The sequence below is a fragment of the Dryobates pubescens genome, chromosome 2 (genome assembly GCF_014839835.1).
Source record: "Dryobates pubescens isolate bDryPub1 chromosome 2, bDryPub1.pri, whole genome shotgun sequence".
NCBI classification, from domain to species: Eukaryota; Metazoa; Chordata; class Aves; order Piciformes; family Picidae; genus Dryobates; species Dryobates pubescens.
In genome coordinates this window covers 23,729,339-23,748,097 of record NC_071613.1, presented here as the reverse complement: position 1 = coordinate 23,748,097, position 18,759 = coordinate 23,729,339, and the positions used below count along the sequence as shown (strand labels likewise).

Genomic DNA, 18,759 nt, shown 5'->3' with positions numbered 1-18,759 from the left:
GCTTATTGAAATGAAAAAATAAATATGCAGCCTTCCCTGGGCTGTGTTTAGAAATAGTTGCATTCAGATGGGGAATGTAGTCTCTGTCTTACCACAGAGACTGCCTTCATCTCCTGAAAGCAACTACTTTGTCCAGTCTTGTCTAGGTTGATGTGTCCTCAGTGAGGCTCCTGCCCTGGCTGTATTGCCAAGGCTCCTGGGCACAGCCCAGTTCATCTCTGTGCTGCAATGAGCTGAGCTGAGCTGCTCTGCTTCTTCCTTTGCGAAGTGCAGAGGGGATCTGTCCCTTTGCATGCTTGGGAAAAGGGGACAGAGAAAAGACTAGAGAGATTTGACCAAATCCTTATTGCAAAATGGGGTGGATAATGAATGCCAACAGAGGGGCTAAACTACATGTAATATTTATACTGAAATCAACCAGCTGCTTTAGGATGGAAAGACATGCAAACATGAGATGAGGATAGCTATGGGGACACTTACCAGGCACATTAACAGTTGATAATGTCCAGGGATCACTAGATCTTGTTGGTATCATAGAATGATTTGAGTTAAAAGGGACTTTAAAAAATTGTCTAGTTTAACCTGGCCTTGTGGTAAGCAGGGACATCCTCAACTAGATCAGGCTGCTCAGAGCCCTGTCCACCCTGACCTCAAGTGTTTCCAGTGTTGGGGCATCTGCTACCTCTCTGGACAGCCTGTGCCAGTGCTTCACCACCCTCATTGCAATCCTTAGATCTAGTCTAAACCTTCCAGTTTATAATTTAAAACCATCACCCCTTATTCTGTTGCAACAGGCCCTGCTAGAAAGATTGTTCCCCTCTTTCTTACAGACTCCCCTCTAAGCACTCGGAGGCTGCAGTAAGGTCTTTTCAGAGCCTGCTGTTCTTCAGGCTGAACAGCCCCAGATATCTCCATTGTTCTTTGTAGCAGAGGTGTTCCATCCCTCTGTTTTTGTGACCTCCTCTGGACCCGCTCCAACAGGTTCCTGTCTTTCTTGTGCTGAAAAAAACCCCACAGCCTGTTCTGGGGGTTGCATGTGCTAGATTCTCGCAGGACAGCTTTGCACTCCTAAAGTTTTAACTTTGGTAAAATTACCAAATTACTGTGGTTTGACTGCTGGGTGAACAGAGGATCCTCCTGAGCATTTGCTGGACAGCCAACAGCTCCAGTCACATTGAGAAACAGCAAAATTTATTGGGTGGAGTATGTGCTATGGGTCTGGGCAAAGGGCAGATGTCTCAAACTGCTGCTTCTGGATCTGAGGTCTGGGAAGGGAGGAGTGTTGGATGTGGGGGGTGTGGTGTTCCTTGTTATTTATTTATTTGTTTGTTTTATTTTTTATTTTCCTCAGGATGTATTGCAGCATGGGTAGGGAGGTCTTTCAGGCTCCCTGCAGTACAGACCTGGGAAGTATCAGCTGGTTGAAAAATCACTTTATCCAACAAACATTACAAAAGCTCCTGGAAGAAGTAAGAGACTAGCTTCAGTGAAGTTAATGGTACAACTCCCATTAATATGAGGGAGAAGCAGGATTTCATCTTGGAGCTGCTGTGAGTACAACCAGCGTTTCTGCTGGACTGTAAACCAAAAGTTGCTGAGAGTTATTACACACACGTGCAACACAATAGCACTCAGAGCCTGTCCACTGAGATCTTTCCTTGGGGATCCATATAAAGTACCTCTCACAAAAGCTGCCCTGTGTGTGAGCAGAGGAACTCCATCTAGTGACGTTAAAAAAGGGGAGAGGAAAAAAAAAAGCCACAAAACCTTTTTCACACACACATTTACAGTTGCCTACCTCTTATCTTGCTGCCAGTCTGCTGAAGATATCAGCAGAGCTAAACAACATGCACTTACCATATGGGACACTAAAAATGCTGCCTGGGAAGTGCTTTCAGTCCCTGCTCTGAATCTTGCTAATTCAAAAAATGTCCCCTTTGTCATGGTGGTGAATGAATTTTCTTGTTCCCCTTTCTCCTTGGATTTATGTTAACCCTGGATTTCAGCCCAGTTTGATCTCCTCACTTTATTGTATTGCAAACAGTAGTCAATAGCTCTTCAGCTTGAGATTGCCTGGATTTATTTTCAGGTCAAGTCAACTCTCCTTGACCCAAGGCTGAACCAAAATACATTCCCAGAAGATTCCCCCACAGGATATCAGATCCAAAGACAGAGTGACATTGTAATGAGTTCAAGGTTTCAGCTCAGTACAACAGAGTCCCTATTGGTGTGGGGAAGGCAACCGAGCCATCCTTCTTACTTCAGAGCTGGGTCCTCTCCTGGGGCAGCTCACAGCAGATTTTGTCATCCAGCAGTCACTTCTCTTCATTGAACAGTGTCATTGGTTGCATTCCTGGTGTTTGTGGTCTGAAGGGAAGGCAGTCCTAGCTCATTACGTATGTGTTTGCATGACTCTGACATGCATGTGTGGAATTTGGTGTGCATGCTTTAAGGAACTGATGAAATGATCTGCATGAGTGCCTTTTTTTTTTTCCTGGTTTGTTTGGATTTTTTGTTTTCCATTTTGTGAACTGCCTGGCACCGGGGCAGAACCAACTGATCATGAAGCAAAACCACTGCTTTGAAGACTTGAGACAAAAATGGAATGAACTCATGAATTTATCCTGGATGATAAATCTTCCTTCAAAAGAAGGCAGCCTTATGTTTAGTACAAAAGATTGTTTATTTCTTCTGTGGAAAAAAAAAAAAAAGAAGTAGTGTAATCGGATAGGATTAACTTTCCAGGGCCCCTGGACAGAAGCTAAAGCACAGTCTGCCGCCTTCTTGTGCTCACATTGGATAATTGGAGCAGTCCAAGACCTCTCTGGCTTCCTACAACATTGGACTGTGGGCTGCTGCCAGTGTGCTTTGCACCTAAAGCCAATATTAAGGACCCCAGCAACAAGGGTTTCTACAGAAACTAAAGTTGTTGAAATGTTTGGCTGTTATAAACTGCATGTCTCAACTGGCAACCTGGCCCAGGTATGGAGAAAAAACCAACCTGGTTAGTGTTTTTCATCTTGAGCAGGTAGTTGAATATGCTTATGGCAAATACAAGAATAAATACCATTGGCTTATAAAATTGTTTCAGTTGGAAAAGACCTCTAAGATCATTGAGTAATACTGCATCAAGAGTCCTTGTGTTTTGTGTGTGCTGACTTTGTTGGTTTGACTGTTTGCAGTGTATGTTTCATCAGCCCTTCTTTATTTTCTCTAGTTATTTAATTACCTAGGAACAGTCCTGTGTGCAGTTTTGCCAGTGGGAGCAATGATGCTTCAAATTTCACACCTCATTGGGGATGGACGGAAAAGTCTTTATCTAGATTGCTGGGCTGGCAAAAGGAAAGAGAAAAGTGAGAAGTGCAGCAGGAGTCTGCATGAATGTGCTCTCTTGTGCAGTGTCCTGTGCAATTCAGGTGATAAGCAAATCTCATCTTTTCTGATGGGCCAAGTTCAATTAATCTGTGCCTGAGTTGGTTAAGAGTGCAAGTCAAATTGACACAAGAGCTGCTCAGCAGTTACTGTTACCTTGTGTGGTAAACTGTCTTCTCTTGTTCTTCTGGAATTAGCTGCTTTGGATGGTGAGGAAGGATATGGTCATGAACATTACCATGCCACTACTGTATTACCATACAGTTTGTATGTTTGTGGAAGACCTTGTAGCTGTTAGAATGGTATGGGTTGGAAAGAGACCTCTGCAGATCATCTAGTCTGAGGTTTACCTAGAGCAGGTTGCATGGGATAACATCCAGGCAGGCTTTGAATATCGCCAGAGAATGAGTCTCCACAACCTCTCTGGGCAGCCTGGCCCATTGCTCTGTCACCCTCAAAGTGAAGAAGTTTTCCCTTATGTTCAAATCAAACCTCCTGTGTTCTGGTTTGTACCTGGTGCTGCTTTTCCTGTCACTGGGCACCACTGAAAAGAGTCTGGCCCCATCCTCTTGACCCTCACCCTATAGATACCGATAAGCATTCATAAGATCCCCTCTCAGTCTTCTCTTCTCTGAGCTAATTAGCCTCAGGTCTCAGCCTTTCCTCATTGGACAGATGTTCCAGTCCTCTCATCATCCTTGTAGTCTCTCCTGGACTCTCTCCAGTAGTTTCTTGTTTCTCTTGAATTGGGGAGCCCAGAACTAGACCCATCAGTCCAGGTGTGGCCTTACTAGGATGGAGCAGAAGTGGGAGGAGAATCTCCTTTGACCTGCTGGACATGCTCTTCTTCATGCACCCCAGGATACCATTGACCTTTTTAGTCACAAGGGTGCATAGCTGGCTCGTGATTAACTTATCCACCAGGATTCTATCCTCCACAAAGCTTCTTTCCAAGAGGTCAGCCCCCAACCTGTATTATGAAAGTAGATACATGGCAGAGCAACACTGCTTGGGTTGATTGTGATTGTGCTTATGGTGCTGTGTGAAGTTGGTCTGAGCTGAGGTCTGCATGTGTTCTTATTAATTATCCACAGCCTTCTCAAGAGGGAAGATATGCTCCAGGAGACAGTGGAGCTCCTCAGGGACTTGTGTGTGAAATCAGGGTCTGGAGAATATGTACAGTGGACAGGAGTCCTGTCCAGGTGTCCTTGCATCATGGAGCCAAGCTGGAGGAAATCTGAACCTACGTCATCTGTGAAGCTGCTCTGACCACTATGCTGAAGGTATGGATGCAAAAAGTGGGGAGGGATGCTCCCATTTCAGAGGAATACAAGATTTTGGGGTCAGGAGAGTGGTGGAAAGCTAAAGGTGGAGCATAACTGTAGCTGTTAAAGGAGTCTGTAAGACCAGTCCAGCCCCAGCATTTTGTGCAAACTTTCTGTTGTGAAGAGACCTCATCCATGTGTTATAGCTGGCTATATGCAGGATGCTCCTCAGATGTCTGTCAGATATGGTCCCTCAGGGGAGGGAGGTATTTATTTGCTTTCATCTAATTGTGATTTAGGCAGGAGATAGATGTTAGTCTGCTGAAGACACTTCTGGGTGTGTGCCGCAGTAGAAATAGAGGAGAACAGAGACCAGGCATATAGAGTATAGATTGGCCAGCAATTGAAGGAAGATTTTGGTGACCCCATATTCTGCAGCTGGCTGTCCAGTTCTACCCATTTCCTGACTATTTGTCTGGACTGACAGCCAGAATAGCTCATCAGAGCCAGAAGGAGTCCAGAAAGAGATGGCTGAGGAACATGAAACTCAAGACAGCTGTAACATTTTTGTCTTCTCAGCTGCTGTTGATGTTTGCTAGCCGGCAAACAATGTCTGTTCACAACAGGCCCGGTGAAAAATTGCCCTTTGTGTTCATGTACTTAACATTTGCAAGGAGCTGCAGCTAAATGGAGGTGACCTTCATTCTCAGCTCCCATGCATGGGCTTAGCTCCAACAGCTCCAGTCAATCCATGCTGACTTTCGGCAGCTGGGACTCAGGCCCCGCTTTTAATGTCCCTTACTCAGTGCTCATGTAGTCAGTTTTTCTTGCCAAGATCATATTTGCTTTCCTTCCTAAAGGAGTGCTCTAAATATCATACTTTAAAACAATATGTCTTTTTCCCCCGCAGAGAACAATATGATATGCCACCGTTGGATTAATATGTCCATGAAAAGCGAATATAATCTCCCCAGCAGATCCCCTTTCCAAAAGATTTACGATTTAATGAATTTTTTATTTCTTACCGGCATGTACTATTTAGTCCTTTTACACCTAGCAGGACTCTTTCCCAGGGAAGCAAGTGAAGGCAGTGGTGGGGATCCCATCATCCTAATTCAAACTCCTTTTTTCCCCTCTCTGTCCCTGGTGTGCCACTTGTAACCCTTGCCGCTGATGCGGAGGCAATGGCTGGCTGTAGCCTGGCTCCTGTCAAAACCTACCCCTGACACATTAATGTCGCCTTGCTAATTTGAGACAGCACTGTGTGGAGAGGAGAAGTATATGAATAGTGTTTATGTAAAAATCAATGCCTTTAAAAAATCTTCACTGCTGGCTGTAGAGCTGCTTGGGGTCCTATTTTATCTTCCTCATGGTCACACTCCGGCACACAAATAAATGGCAATAACGTCTATGACAGTAGATTATAGAGCTGAAAATAAGATCCATACGTAACACCTTTATTTAGTGGAAGGGTAAGATGGAAATGAACTGTGAAGGAGAAAGCCATCTTCAATAATTATTAGCTACATGGATAATATTCCTAATTACAGCACCAATTGATTTCTCCTAAAAGCTCTCATCGCCTTGAAAATGGTAAATTGATTGCTGTGCCAGCCCTTGCCTCTGCAGGTCCTGCTGGGATGCATCAAGTACAAGTGCTTGGCTTTTGGGAAGCTCACTGGCAATGATGTCTGCAATTCCCATTGGGATTTGTCCTGAGCAAACTGCTCTAGGTGAATCTGCGCTGGCTGGAGGGTTGGACTAGATGATTTCCAGAGGTCCCTTCCAACCCCTACCATTCTGTGATTCTGTGATGGAAAGCTGCATCTTTGGAAGAAAAAGAACAGTTAACATCTTGGGTGGCCCAGTTGATGGAGACCCACATGAAGTGCTATGTGCTTTACTTTGTCTCTTGGAATCAGCACTGTTCATCATCACTTGTCAAGGGCTGAATGCTGACGGCATTGTCCCCAGACCGGACAGTGTGCCTGGAAAATGCAGATCTCTACCGGCAGGTTTTCACAAGGCTTTTTGCAAGTGGTGCTTCAAACCACAGATGCTGGTGGCTTATGACATCTCAAGGAGCTGTCAGCTTTTGTACTGTAAAGTCTTCCTCTTAAATTCCTTGTTGTTGTGGTGGTGGAGTTGAATGCACAGCTCTGGAGCTGCAGCATAGGTGGAAGCCTGCCCATGACAGACTTTCTAAAAAGGAAAAAAATAAAAAGGATGATCTCATGAACCTTTAAATTATGGGGTGGGTGTTATGAAGGAGAAAAGGAAGCCCTACACTGGCCAGGGTAAGTGGGAACCTTGCCCTAGGATGGGCTGTGGTTGCCCTGGCAGCCTCTGTGTGCACAGATGTTCCTTTGCTCTCCAGTTTTAAGAGGTCAACTTCTTTCTGCTGCAGTTTCCCTAGCTGTAAAACACCATGTGACGTCATGTGTTTGCCTGCAGCAGCATAGCCTCCCTGGGCATGCTGAGCATTCCACCCAGTGTCACAGCCATGTGTTTGCTTTCTTACCCTCACAAGCTATGGCAGCTCCTTCAGTTTGGGGCATCTCTGGTTTGCTCCATCCTTCTACAGAAGACATTGGTCTCTCTGGAGCTGCCTATGATACAGGTGCTTTTCCCACACTGCCACAATCATGAGTCTTTCTGCAGCACAGCAGTGAGGATGGTACTTCTCCCTGCTCTCTTCACTTTCCTTTCCTCATCTCGTGTCTCTTCCAGACTAGACAGGACAGAGCTGGACAGGAGACCAGCCCTGTGGCTTTCCTGAAGGCTGCCGGGAGCTGCTGACACTGCTTTAGGCATGGTTTGGCATTAAATGACTTGATTGTTTTCTGTTGGTAGGGGAAGTGAAGCTGGGCAGTACCACAGTCACTGCCTGCTGGAAATTCGCCACTCATTTCCTTTCTGCCTGTGATTTTCAGAGGTGACTCCTGATGTAGTCATCTATTTATTCCTTTTGTTAGTCGGGTGGCTTGTTCCTGCATCCATCATCCAACCAATGCAGTGAGGAACATGACCAGGAGAGGACAGAGAACTTGCTGTCTTGGAAGAGGGAGGAAATGAGCCCTGCATTTTCATCCAGCAGCGGGCTGGCGCTGGCTCCCAGGACTGCAGGAAGCTCTTTTTTACCTTCGTGCACTTCACGGATCACAGCCCGATTTCCTCCGGGGCTCTCCCTGGCTGTATCTCCCTGATGTGGGTGTTTGCACTCCTGGCCAGCACGTTGTTCTCCGCCTGCCTGTGAGGCTGCTGCCTTTGGACACCCGCTCAGAGATGCTGCTCCCACTTGTCTCTTGCTGCACGTAAATCCTCTCTTGTGCAACAGTGAAATCTTTCCCTTTGTCCCTTTTTGATATTTGCTGTGCTATTGAAATGCTTCCCCACCCAACACGCATATGCAGTGTGCCTTATTGGCTTTCTGTCTCACCCCAAAAATATCTTTAGCACTTAAAACTGCCAACTTGCATTGTTTTTTTCATTTTTCTCTGTTGACTTGAGTAGGCAGGGCTGGGTGTTAGCTTCCATCTGCCTCCCAGTTGGAAAGGGAAGCTTTAGGAGAAAATGAGGATGCATTCAGCACACATGCCAAATGCCAGCAAGGAGAGGCTTATGGGCACTGAGAAACTCCTGATTTTTCTTTCCCCTCCACGTTAGTAAAAACTTGTGCTTAAGGAGGAAAAAAAAAACGAGTATGTTTTTGTAGTGCAGATAGTTAAGCAAAATGTAAGTGCAAAACAATGGCCTAAGTAGTTAAAAACAATAATCTGGCTTTTGGCGCTGAATGTTGCCCAGCCCTCCTGCCATACCTATCTCTGTGGGTCAGAGCTTGCCCTTAGGTGTGTTTATCTGCACTGCTGAGCATGGTGGAGCCTTGACCTTGCACAGGGCCCCTCATGGTCTGGGGAAAGCAGAGGCTTATTGTGGAAGGGCCCCAAGAAAAACCCAGCAAGGCAAATGTGATGAAGGTGACCAGTCCCTTCCCAGCACCTTGCCACAGACATTGTGAGCTGCAGAGCTTTGCTTTTCCCCTTTCCTAAAGATCTGGAGCCAACTTGTTTTCAATGATCAATGGATCGCCTTACCTTACCACATCTACAAGGAGTTTGTGGTCATTGGTCTCTGAGATCATGTCTCCTGGGACACCTGCTTGGACCGGCAGCAGATAACAACTAATCATGGCAAGCAGGTAGCATCTTGACTTTCTTATCTGGGGTGCCCAGCTCCTCCCCATCTCTGTTTGCCGTGTTTTAGGGAGGTGGTTTCATATTGTGCAGATTTTTTTTTTCCAAGACCACATTGTTTTGTTTATGGTCCAAGTATTTCTTCCCCGAATACTGAGTAAAATGTGGCTTTCATAACTGAAAGGGAATGTGCTCTGTGTCTTCTGCGTGCGGAACGTGCTTTCTACAAAAAGATAGCCAGAGGGAGGAACCTGGGAAGGGCAGTGAGAGTGAATACAGGAGAGGAGAGGTTGTCTGTGACTCCTGGACAGCCAGGAGCTTTGCAGTTGTAGATGCTGGCCGTTATTTCGGAGAGCTGTGGAAGGGATTGTACTACTTGATGTTTTCTGGCACACCAAGTTAGGAAACACCACTCTGCTTGCTTTTCTGCCTAAGTGACTCTACAGTTCTACTACAGTGCCTTTATTTTCTGTTTTTAAGTTTCCCCCAGGATTTTCAGAGCCCTATTTAGCCAAGTGCTTCTGTATGTGCTTGTTTTTAAACCTGCTTCTGTCATTGTCTGAACTCAGAATTAAAGTGGATGTCAAAATGCTTTGCTCACTGGCAGCTGTGAGCTGGGGATGTCATCCAGGAGGAGTGGGAGTCAGGGAGAGGCTTACCCTTTCTATGTGTGGGATGGCAAGACGCATACCTCTGTTCTTCCTTCATGGCACCTAAACTCCTGCAGTGTTGTGAGCATGGTGGTGGATGGGATGATCCAGGTGGCCTCTTATGATCTTGCTGCCAGGTGGCACTTGGAACTGATGGCAGCCTAGATCTCTGTGGGGAGAGAGGCATCACCAAATGCCCAACGGGTTGGACATTTCTCCAGCATGTTCCTTTGACATGTGCTCTCCAATGTGCTGTCATCTTGGAGATACTGAAGGTCTCGGGGGGTATGCGGGGTCAAGCTGGGAGGCAGCATGAGCCGGATTTAGTGCATACTTGGAACTGCAAGGAGGTATGGTATCTACAGCTTAAGGGTCACAAATACGATCAGGGTACTGAAACACCTCTCCTGTGAAGAAAGTCTGGGAGAGATAAGCCTGGACAAGACTCCAGGGAGACCTTGTAGCAGCCTTTCAGTACTTAAAGTACTGTAAGAAAGGTGGATACAATCTTTTTAGCAAGGCCTGTTGTGACAGGGCAAGGGGTAATGTTTTTAAACTAAAAGAGGGGAGAATCAGACTAGGCATACAGAAACAAAATTTTATGATGAGAGTGGTGAAACACTGGAACAGGCTGCCCAGAGAGAGAGTAGAATCTCTTCCTTTGAAGATAGTCCAAACCTGCCTGGTTGTGGTTGTGGGCAACCTGTTGGAGACAAACCTGCTTTAGGATGGGAGTTGGACAAGGTGATCTCCAAAAGTCCCTTCCAACTTCTACTGTTCAGTGATTCTGTAGTACATGCTTCATCTCTGAAGACATTCAAAGTCAAGCTGGGCTAGACTCTGAGCAACCTGATCTAGTTCAAAACATCTCTGCCCATGGTGGGAGAGATGGACTTTCAAAGGTCCCTTCCAACCCAAAACATTCTATGATGCTATAATCTTTGCTGCTAAAAAGATGAAGATAATTGTGTCTTTGCTTGTGGCGGTGCAAATTTGTTGCATTTGACTCTGCTCCTTGATGACCAGCCTCTCTTTGTCAGAATTCAAACTGCTCTGCTGGTGAATGGGACTCCTTTTAAGCCACACCCTCACGCTTTTTAGACGGGTCCCATGTGCCACAGAATAAAACACTCTGTTTTGCCTCTTCCCTGACTCACATTAAACTGGAGAACTTGTGCTGGGCACTTTCATGGGAAAACATAGCTTGTTTCTAAGCAGGCATTTGCCAGCAGGTTTTAATGCAAGCTTTTAATTGCCTGTGGAAACAGGATTAAGTATCTTTGGGGAACCCAAATCTTTGCTTTATGGAGGATTGTGAGTGCTAAAACTCCCTGTGCCTTCCAAAAAAGTACTGTCCCGAATACGTCAGTTAACCCATTAATCCAGATGGTGGCTTAGTAGTGATGTGGTGATTTAGGAGCTATAGGTGGTGGTGTGTGCTCCAGCAGCAGGTTTTGGGGCAGGGGAGCAAAGCCCCTGCTGCGGGTTATGAGGTGTTTCCGGAGCTGCCTGGTGCCACGTGCTTCATGTCCTGTGGAGCTGTCAGTGCCGTTGGCAAGCTTTGGCAAGTTGTGTCGTGGGGCCGTTGTGCTGGCAGGTAAATTGTCATCCAACCCTCACACCTTCCTGGGACAGACAGGCTGACCTGCTGGAGCTGAGTACAGACCTAAGCCCATCATCTCCACTGTGCAAGGAGTGGTGTCAAGTGGGGACTCAGCTTTACTTAGTGGCTTTCTGAGTTCCTGTCACTGTTTTTTGGTATTAATTTTTCTTTCCCTGGATGAGGGAGTAGAGCTGAGGGTCTGCTGCCTCTCCATTCTTTGTCTTCTCAAGGTTTTATCATGGTGGGGGAGAAAACAACTCAAAACAGAAAACCACTAGAAACCTTCTTGTCTTTTTATTTTTCTTCCTCTTGTTTTTGATATTTTCCCCACTTCATTCCTCCATTTTTTCTTTTTCCTCTTCCCTTTTCACCCTTTTTCTTTTTCTTTTTCTTTTTCTTTTTCTTTTTCTTTTTCTTTTTCTTTTTCTTTTTCTTTTTCTTTTTCTTTTTCTTTTCTTTTTTTCCTTTCTCTGTCCTCTGTTTTCTTCATTTACTTTCCTTCCATTTTTTCTTTTTTTTTTTTTTTCTCTCTTTCCCCCCCCTTTTCCCTACTTTTCCCCCTCTTTCCCCTTCATATTTAATTTTTGTCCCTCATTTTTCTCTTTTATCTTTTTTTTTCCGGTGTGGAATTTTTTTCCTTTTAAAAAGTTTTTGGTGTTTTTCCTATAATCTTCCTGTTTGTGGTTTTCCCCGTTTTCCTTTTTTTTTTTTTTCCTTCTCCCCCACCTCCCTCTTTTTATATATTTGTTTGTTTATTAATTTCCTCTCCCCCACCCCCCGTTTTTCATTTTCTATCCCTTTCCCCTCTTTTAAAAAAATCTTTTTCCCCCTCTTTTTTAACTCTTCTCCCACCATGTGTCAGTCTACACCTCCCCTCAATCCTCTATCCTGGTAATGATCACGGAGCCCACAAAGGACCCACCGCGCTAACTCCTTTGCTCTCAGGGATGCAGCGAGGCGCGCTGTCCTCGCTCTCTGCCCCGGGCCCCCACCCCAAGTCCCTCCGCGAGTGCCGGGGACGGGGCGGGCGGTGCCTTGCTGGGCCGGGCGGCGGGGCCGGAGCCGCCCCCGAGAGGCGGTCCCCCGCCGCAGATATAAGGGGCGGCGGCGGCGGGCCGCGTTTAGTCGCTTCGCAGCATTCAGCGCGCCGGTTGCCGGAGGTAAGGGAGAGGGAAACGGAGTCTCAGCCGGACAGGGCTGGAAGGGTTGCGGGACGGGGGCTGCGCGCCACGGGTCTCCCTCTGCCCCTGCCGCGGGAGGCTGGAGCAGCGTGGCTGCCGCTGCCTAGCTCTCCATCGCTCCGCAGCCTTCCTCGCTGCATCCCACCCGTTTTCGGGGTCGCATTGAGGTCGGGGGGAGTCTCCTCTTGTCGCACCCCACCCGTGGCGGTTGGCATGCCTCGTCGTGGTGGAGGCTGGTGTGGTGCTGAGAGGGTCTGAGACTTTGAAACCACCGCAGCATCCGAGCACTGCTTGCTGTGGGATGCCTCTTATCCCTGGGTGCCTCCGTGTGATCCGGAACTGCCTGGGACACTATTTCCCCGATTATTACTATTACTTCTTCAACTGAGGACTGTAGAAGAGAGTTTAAGTGTGCTGGGCTCAGTCTTGCAAAGCCCGATGGGGACGTGGGTGTCCTGCAGTGGCCAAACAACCTGGATAGGGCTGTGCTGCTTGCTTCCCCATGCTGGAGAAACAGACTGACCCTTTGATATGAAAGGGGTGAAGGTGTGTAGGTGACAACCGGACGAGGCTTCCTAACTTTTTCTGGCACAGATTATTTCCTTCTGCCCTCGAGAAGGGCAAAGTTCAGTTTGCCCATGCCCCTAAGGTGCCTGGAGGCAGGTGTGAGTGCAGGCAGGACAGGGCTGCAGGATGCTCTAGGTGGTAAATGGGATACCGAAAAGTTCCCAAAAGTGTGCTTGAACACTGCCACGCAGTGTTCAGCTGACCCTCTAGGCAGGGATGCAGGGTTACATTTTCACAGGTTGTAGCATGTCCTGGGTGGGAGGTGGGATAGGGAGGGTACAGTTCTGCCAGCTGCATCAGTTCCAAGGACATCCAGGGGGGTTGGACTAGATGACCTTCGTTGGTCCCTTCCATGATACCACAATTCTGTTTTGGCTGCATCTCCTTTCCTTCATGCCATAACTCCTGTGAACTAGCAGGGCCTGGCTGCAGCACACGTGCTTGCCAGGTGAAGGGCTGATGTCTTGCAACAGCTTTGCAGTGCAGTGGGCACAAGAAGGAGTTCCAGCTGCCCTCACAAGTTTTTAGGTTGTTGTGCTGTCTGCAGAGAGCGCTAAAGGTTTGTTGTTGTTGTTGGGTTGGGGTTTTTTTTCTTTTTTTTCCTTTTTTCTTTCCAGGGGCCCAGAGGACTTCCCTGAGTCTGCCTGGTGGGTTTCCCTCACACCTCCCAGCTAATCTGGGTGGGAGTTGGAGCTCAGGTTACAGCAGCTAATCCCAGACTATAGTGAGCCCAGCCTTGTAAAGCTGTAATCTCTGCATCTAGCCACCCTCCCCAACCGGGCTGTGAGCCTGGGAGGCCGAATTGGTTTCACATTTTTATTACCGCGCTGGGGATGCGAAAGCACACAGGCATGCGGGCGGCCCCGGACAGACGGATGCACGTGTGTGCAGCGGACCTGCTCTTGGAGCAGAGGCAGGCTGAGAACTGGGCTGAGGCTGTTCAAGAAGATCCCTAGGGTGATTGTGAGGAAGCGGCTGGGGTGGTGGTGCCCTCTCCTAGCTGGTGGCCTAGGCTGGGGACCATGGGATCCTCAGCACTGGTGTGAGCTTCAGCTTCAGGGGTTTCTGGCTGTCTTGTTGCTGCTTCTCTGAGTTGCGTCTTGAGTTCCTTCCCTGTTAGGGGGTATGCATGGTCTCCTTGTTGGACCATGTGCCTCCCCAGAATATGTCTGTGCTACTTCTGTGGTGTGTTATGGGGATAGCCTGGCATTCCTCCTGCACTGCTTGTCACACTTCCCAAAAATACCAGCAGGAGACATTGGCCCATGCCACAGAGTTGGGAGTTTTGTGGCTAGTAGAGAACTTGCTTTGGTTGCTAAGGGGTTTTTGAGATATAGGGACTTAGGGATAGTGCTGCTTCTCCCCCACTTGAGAGGCCTTGAAAAGTGTGCTGACACAGTGGTGTGACCCTGGTGAAGTCTAGCAGAAGATCCATCCCTTTCCCATTTGCAGTTCTGGGCTGAAGCTTACATCTTGGGGAGCTGCACCTGGGCAGGGCACATCCCTGCTGGCTGCACCAACCAGGTAGTGTAGCTTGAGGGTGGTCTGTGCCTCTAGGGGTGGCAGAATCGGCTCTTCTGCCCTGTGTGGACATGGGTTAAATCACCCTCTGCTTTCTTGACCTAGAAGATCATCTATCTCAGAACAGAAAGCTGCCACTGTCTTGGCTTCCTCGTAGCCACCGTTTTAGCAAAGTCTCTGTGTAGTTTGGTTTGAATCTCAACTCTGTCTTTCAGCAGACCATCAGGATGAAAGCCTGGACGTCTGCATAGGTTGGAAGTGATAGGCTAGATCTCCTCATGGGGCCAATTTGGGCCCTGTTTGTGGAGAGATTTGATCTTCCCTGGATGCATGCACGCCCCCCTCATTGTTAGTGCCTCTAGTTTCCCCTCCACTGGGACAATAGTGCCTTGAGTCCTCCCCGGTAATCTCCCCCCTTATCTCCCTTCTCTTCCGTAGGTATACTGTATCTCTGGCAGGCAAGGAGGGTGGGAGGGTTGGGAAGAGCCAATTATGCAGATGGAGGAGCAAGTGGTGCTGTGTCAAGCAATATCCCTTTTTGGGGAGCAGAGGTTAGAGGAGGATGCTCAGGACAGGAGCACATCTAAGATCTTCCCTGCTCACGATCCCCTCCTGTAAGACCCACCAAGAGTTCTTATGGTTGGGTCAAAGATGTTCCTCTGTAGGAGGTGTTTTCCCCACTGTTGCTCTTTCCAGCTGTTTGCTCATGCTGGTGCTGACCCCAGGGATGAGGTGGAACCAGGGGGTACCTCTCACAGCTGGGTCACAGAGAAGAGCAAGGCAGCCATCATGGTGGAATGTATAGATGGGGTAGCTGACCCAAGGCTCTGGCTTCAATGAAGTTATGGGGGAATAAGATGGGGTCCATTCCTTGGAAACCTTCCTCTCCACCTTTATTTTGGTGTGTCACAACCCAGAGCCCACAAACACAGGGCTTCTAAACTTCTTTGGCTGAAGTGTGGAGGTCACAGGCCAGGGCAGCTGGTTGCTGCCGTGGGTGGTACTGTTGGCCCACTGGAGTGGGAGGATCCCAGCAGGGAAGGCAGCATTTTTACGCCACCCCAAAAGCACAACGGTAATTAGCAGCCCAGCTTTGGATTTTGTGTAAACTGTATGGGTCTGCTGGGGCCCTTCCTTCTGCTGTCTAGGAAGTTAACAAGGAGCCCTTTGCTTTGTCTGCTGCCTGCTGATGGAAGAAGGAGCTGAAGAGGCAAGAACAGTAGATGTAGAAAAGCAAAAGGGTGGGAGGAAGCAGTTGTTGTAGAGCCAGCTGTGATGGGGGCAGTGTTTTGTAAATCAAAGCACTCTCCTAAAAAAGAAAACTTAAGCCCAGCAGATCTGCTCAGCGGTCAAGCTCCTACTCTTTTTTTCCTTTTGGTGTTTTTGTGTGTGTGTGTGTGTCCCTTTTCTTTTCTCAGGCCTACGTGGTAATCGTTAAACGCAGGGGATGCTTTGTAAAATAGATTTCCGGGGAAGCGGGGAGGACAGAGCAGGATTTAAATTTAAAATTGGACAAGGGTACAAAGCCTCTTAGTTCCCCATTTCTCCTTAATGCAGCTGGAGCTGGGCTTGACAAGATGCTGACCAGAGCTTGTGGTAAATGTTTTACGGTACCGTGTATCAGCCAGATCAATTCTATTATGCTTGAGGGAGTGCAGACAAAATGGCTTAAAGATTCCCCAGCTGAAAGCGATAGTATCATCATTTATGTTGGAGAAGACAGCTTCAGATGCCTGACACTTATTTGGCCACGGTGTACTTTGTGGATTTCACACCCTGGAACGATAGCCAATCTGATGATGTCAGATGTGAGCTGCAAGGAAAAAAAGCCCAACCAAACCCACAAACAACCAACAAAACCTCACAAAATAGTGCTGTTCATCTCTTGTTGACCAGATGAGTTTTGCTATGTGTCTTGGTTATTTTACTCCATGGATCTCTCTAACAGACAATGCCTTCCAAGAGTAGGGCATTCCATCATGTCCTGCCTCTGTTTTGTGGTATGAAGATGGCAGCAGAAATATCTCCTTTAAGTAATTTCTTTTGATCCTGTTTTACCTGTAGGTCGCTCGAACTCCGAACTGAGCAAACATGAGTGCACTTGATTTGACTTCCATCCTTGATTTTCTGGAAACGGCCAACTTGACAGAGATCAACTGGACGTGCAACAACGGTGACTGCATCACTGTTGATGCGACGACATGCCCTGGCACGCTCAACAAAAGTGCCCTACTCTACACCCTGTCCTTCTTCTACATTTTCATCTTTGTCATTGGGCTGGTGGCCAACTCAGTTGTGGTATGGGTCAACCTCCAAGCCAAAATGACTGGCTACGAAACCCACCTTTACATCTTTAATTTGGCTATTGCCGATCTATGTGTTGTCATCACCCTTCCAGTGTGGGTTGTCTCCCTCGTCCAGCATAACCAGTGGCACATGGGGGAAATCACATGCAAAGTAACTCACCTTATATTTTCCATCAACCTGTATAGCAGTATCTTCTTCCTGGCTTGCATGAGTGTGGACCGCTACCTCTCAGTTGCCTATTTCACCAACTCCAGCAATCGCAAGAAGAAGATAATCCGGCGCTGCATCTGCATTTTAGTGTGGCTTCTTGCCTTCTCTGCCTCCCTCCCAGACACCTACTATCTCAAGACTGTCTCTTCCAACAACGAAACCTACTGCCGTCCTGTCTATCCAGAGGAGAGCTTCAAGGAGTGGTTGATTGGCATGGAGCTTATTTCTGTTGTGCTGGGCTTTCTTATCCCTTTTCCCGTCATTGCCGTCTTTTATTTCCTCCTTGCGAAGACCATCTCCGCCTCCAGTGACCAAGAGAGGAAGAGCAATGGGAAGATTATTTTCTCCTATGTTGTCGTGTTTCTCGTCTGCTGGCTACCCTACCACATAGCTGTCCTGCTTGACATCTTCTATAGCCTTCATTTCATACCTTTCAGTTGTCAGATGGAGAACTTTTTATATGCCACTCTTCACATCACTCAGTGTTTCTCTCTAGTCCATTGCTGTGTCAACCCCATCCTGTACAGCTTCATTAACCGCAACTACAGATATGAGCTCATGAAAGCCTTTATTTTCAAGTACTCTGCCAAAACTGGTCTCACTAAACTTATTGATGCTTCCAGAGTCTCAGAAGCAGAATACTCTGCTCTGGAGCAAAATGCCAAGTGACTGCAACCCCATAAAGAAATCTCCTTGACTCTCTGACCTTTGTTTTATTTGTGTTGTGTTTTTTTGTTCTGTTTTGTTGGTTTGGCTTTGGTTTTTTTTTAACCTCCCCTTTCCCTGTGCTTGTTACGAACGGGGCATGAATTCCAGCCTACAAAAGAGAAATAGCAAACTGTAATTTAAGGGTAGAATCAGGTGCAAAATGGAAGTGGTACCAAAATGTAAGCCTTTTGTTGGTATGTTTTGTTTGATCTCCTCCTGGCCAGGTCTGGACTTCTCCACAACGCTATGCAAATGGGAATGACTTTGTAGCTGGCAAAGCTGTTGTGTACCATAGATAACATGCATTTCCAGGATAAGCTTTTTCTTCCATGTGTAGATTCCCTCTGGTCTCCTTGTATATGTTATATATATAGTGTGTTGTATTTAAAAGCTCGAGACTTTATTTTCTGGCTCTTGGTGTACCTTATACAATTGTATTTGAAAGTTAAATATATTTTTCTCATGTATTTGAAGTATATTGCTGATGAGTGTATCCAGAGTGCTGTAGTCTGAGTGTTAGGTTGACATTTGGTTTCAACTATTGTAGGTAGGAGGATGCTGATAAATAGCAGAATGGAAGTGATCTCTTAGCCGTGTCCTCCCTGGCTGGCACACATTATCGCCCGTAGCTTTATGTGATGGTCACACCCACACATCTGGAGCATGAAATGTATGTAATGTAATATAGTTACCATCATGTTAAAATTAACAGTGTTGTAAGAGTTGTTAACTCCTACACCCATACTTCACGAAGCTGTATCCTTATGCACAGAATGAATGATCTTACTTCTGAGAGTTGTCTCTATTTGTAAGTTATTTTTGTAAAATAAAGATCTGAAAAAAACCCCAACCAAACAAAATCAATGCCTAGCAATTTTTTGACTTGCCATCCTTCTCCTCCTCCTTAGAATGTGACAACAAAAGAAATCTGAAATCCACCTTCTCTCCTTTCTTTGGTGCAGGAGCAAACAGGTTGGTCTCTGTTTTCCTGATGTTTGTTGATGGTGGGCAGAAGCCATTGAATGGAGGAATGTGAGATGGTGTGTGGTGAGAGGGGAGGGGTGGGAGGAGCAGGTCTGTGGAAGGCTGTGCTGCTTGGGAAGGCAGAGGTGATGGATTTATAAGGTGAAAGCTGCTGGGAGTGATGAAAGGCTCTGTTGGCAGCTTAGAAGTAAACATGTG

At 47.0% G+C, this 18,759-nt stretch overlaps 1 protein-coding gene across 1 annotated transcript; it reads left to right on the top strand.

Moving 5' to 3' along the window:
- Positions 1-12,206: 12,206 nt before the first annotated feature.
- ACKR3 (atypical chemokine receptor 3) lies at positions 12,207-18,425 on the top strand. Its single transcript, XM_054172034.1, has 2 exons — positions 12,207-12,243; positions 16,417-18,425. The coding sequence occupies exon 2, from the start codon at positions 16,444-16,446 to the stop codon at positions 17,536-17,538; it is 1,095 nt and encodes a 364-aa protein (XP_054028009.1). The 5' UTR covers positions 12,207-12,243; positions 16,417-16,443; the 3' UTR covers positions 17,539-18,425.
- Positions 18,426-18,759: the final 334 nt, after the last annotated feature.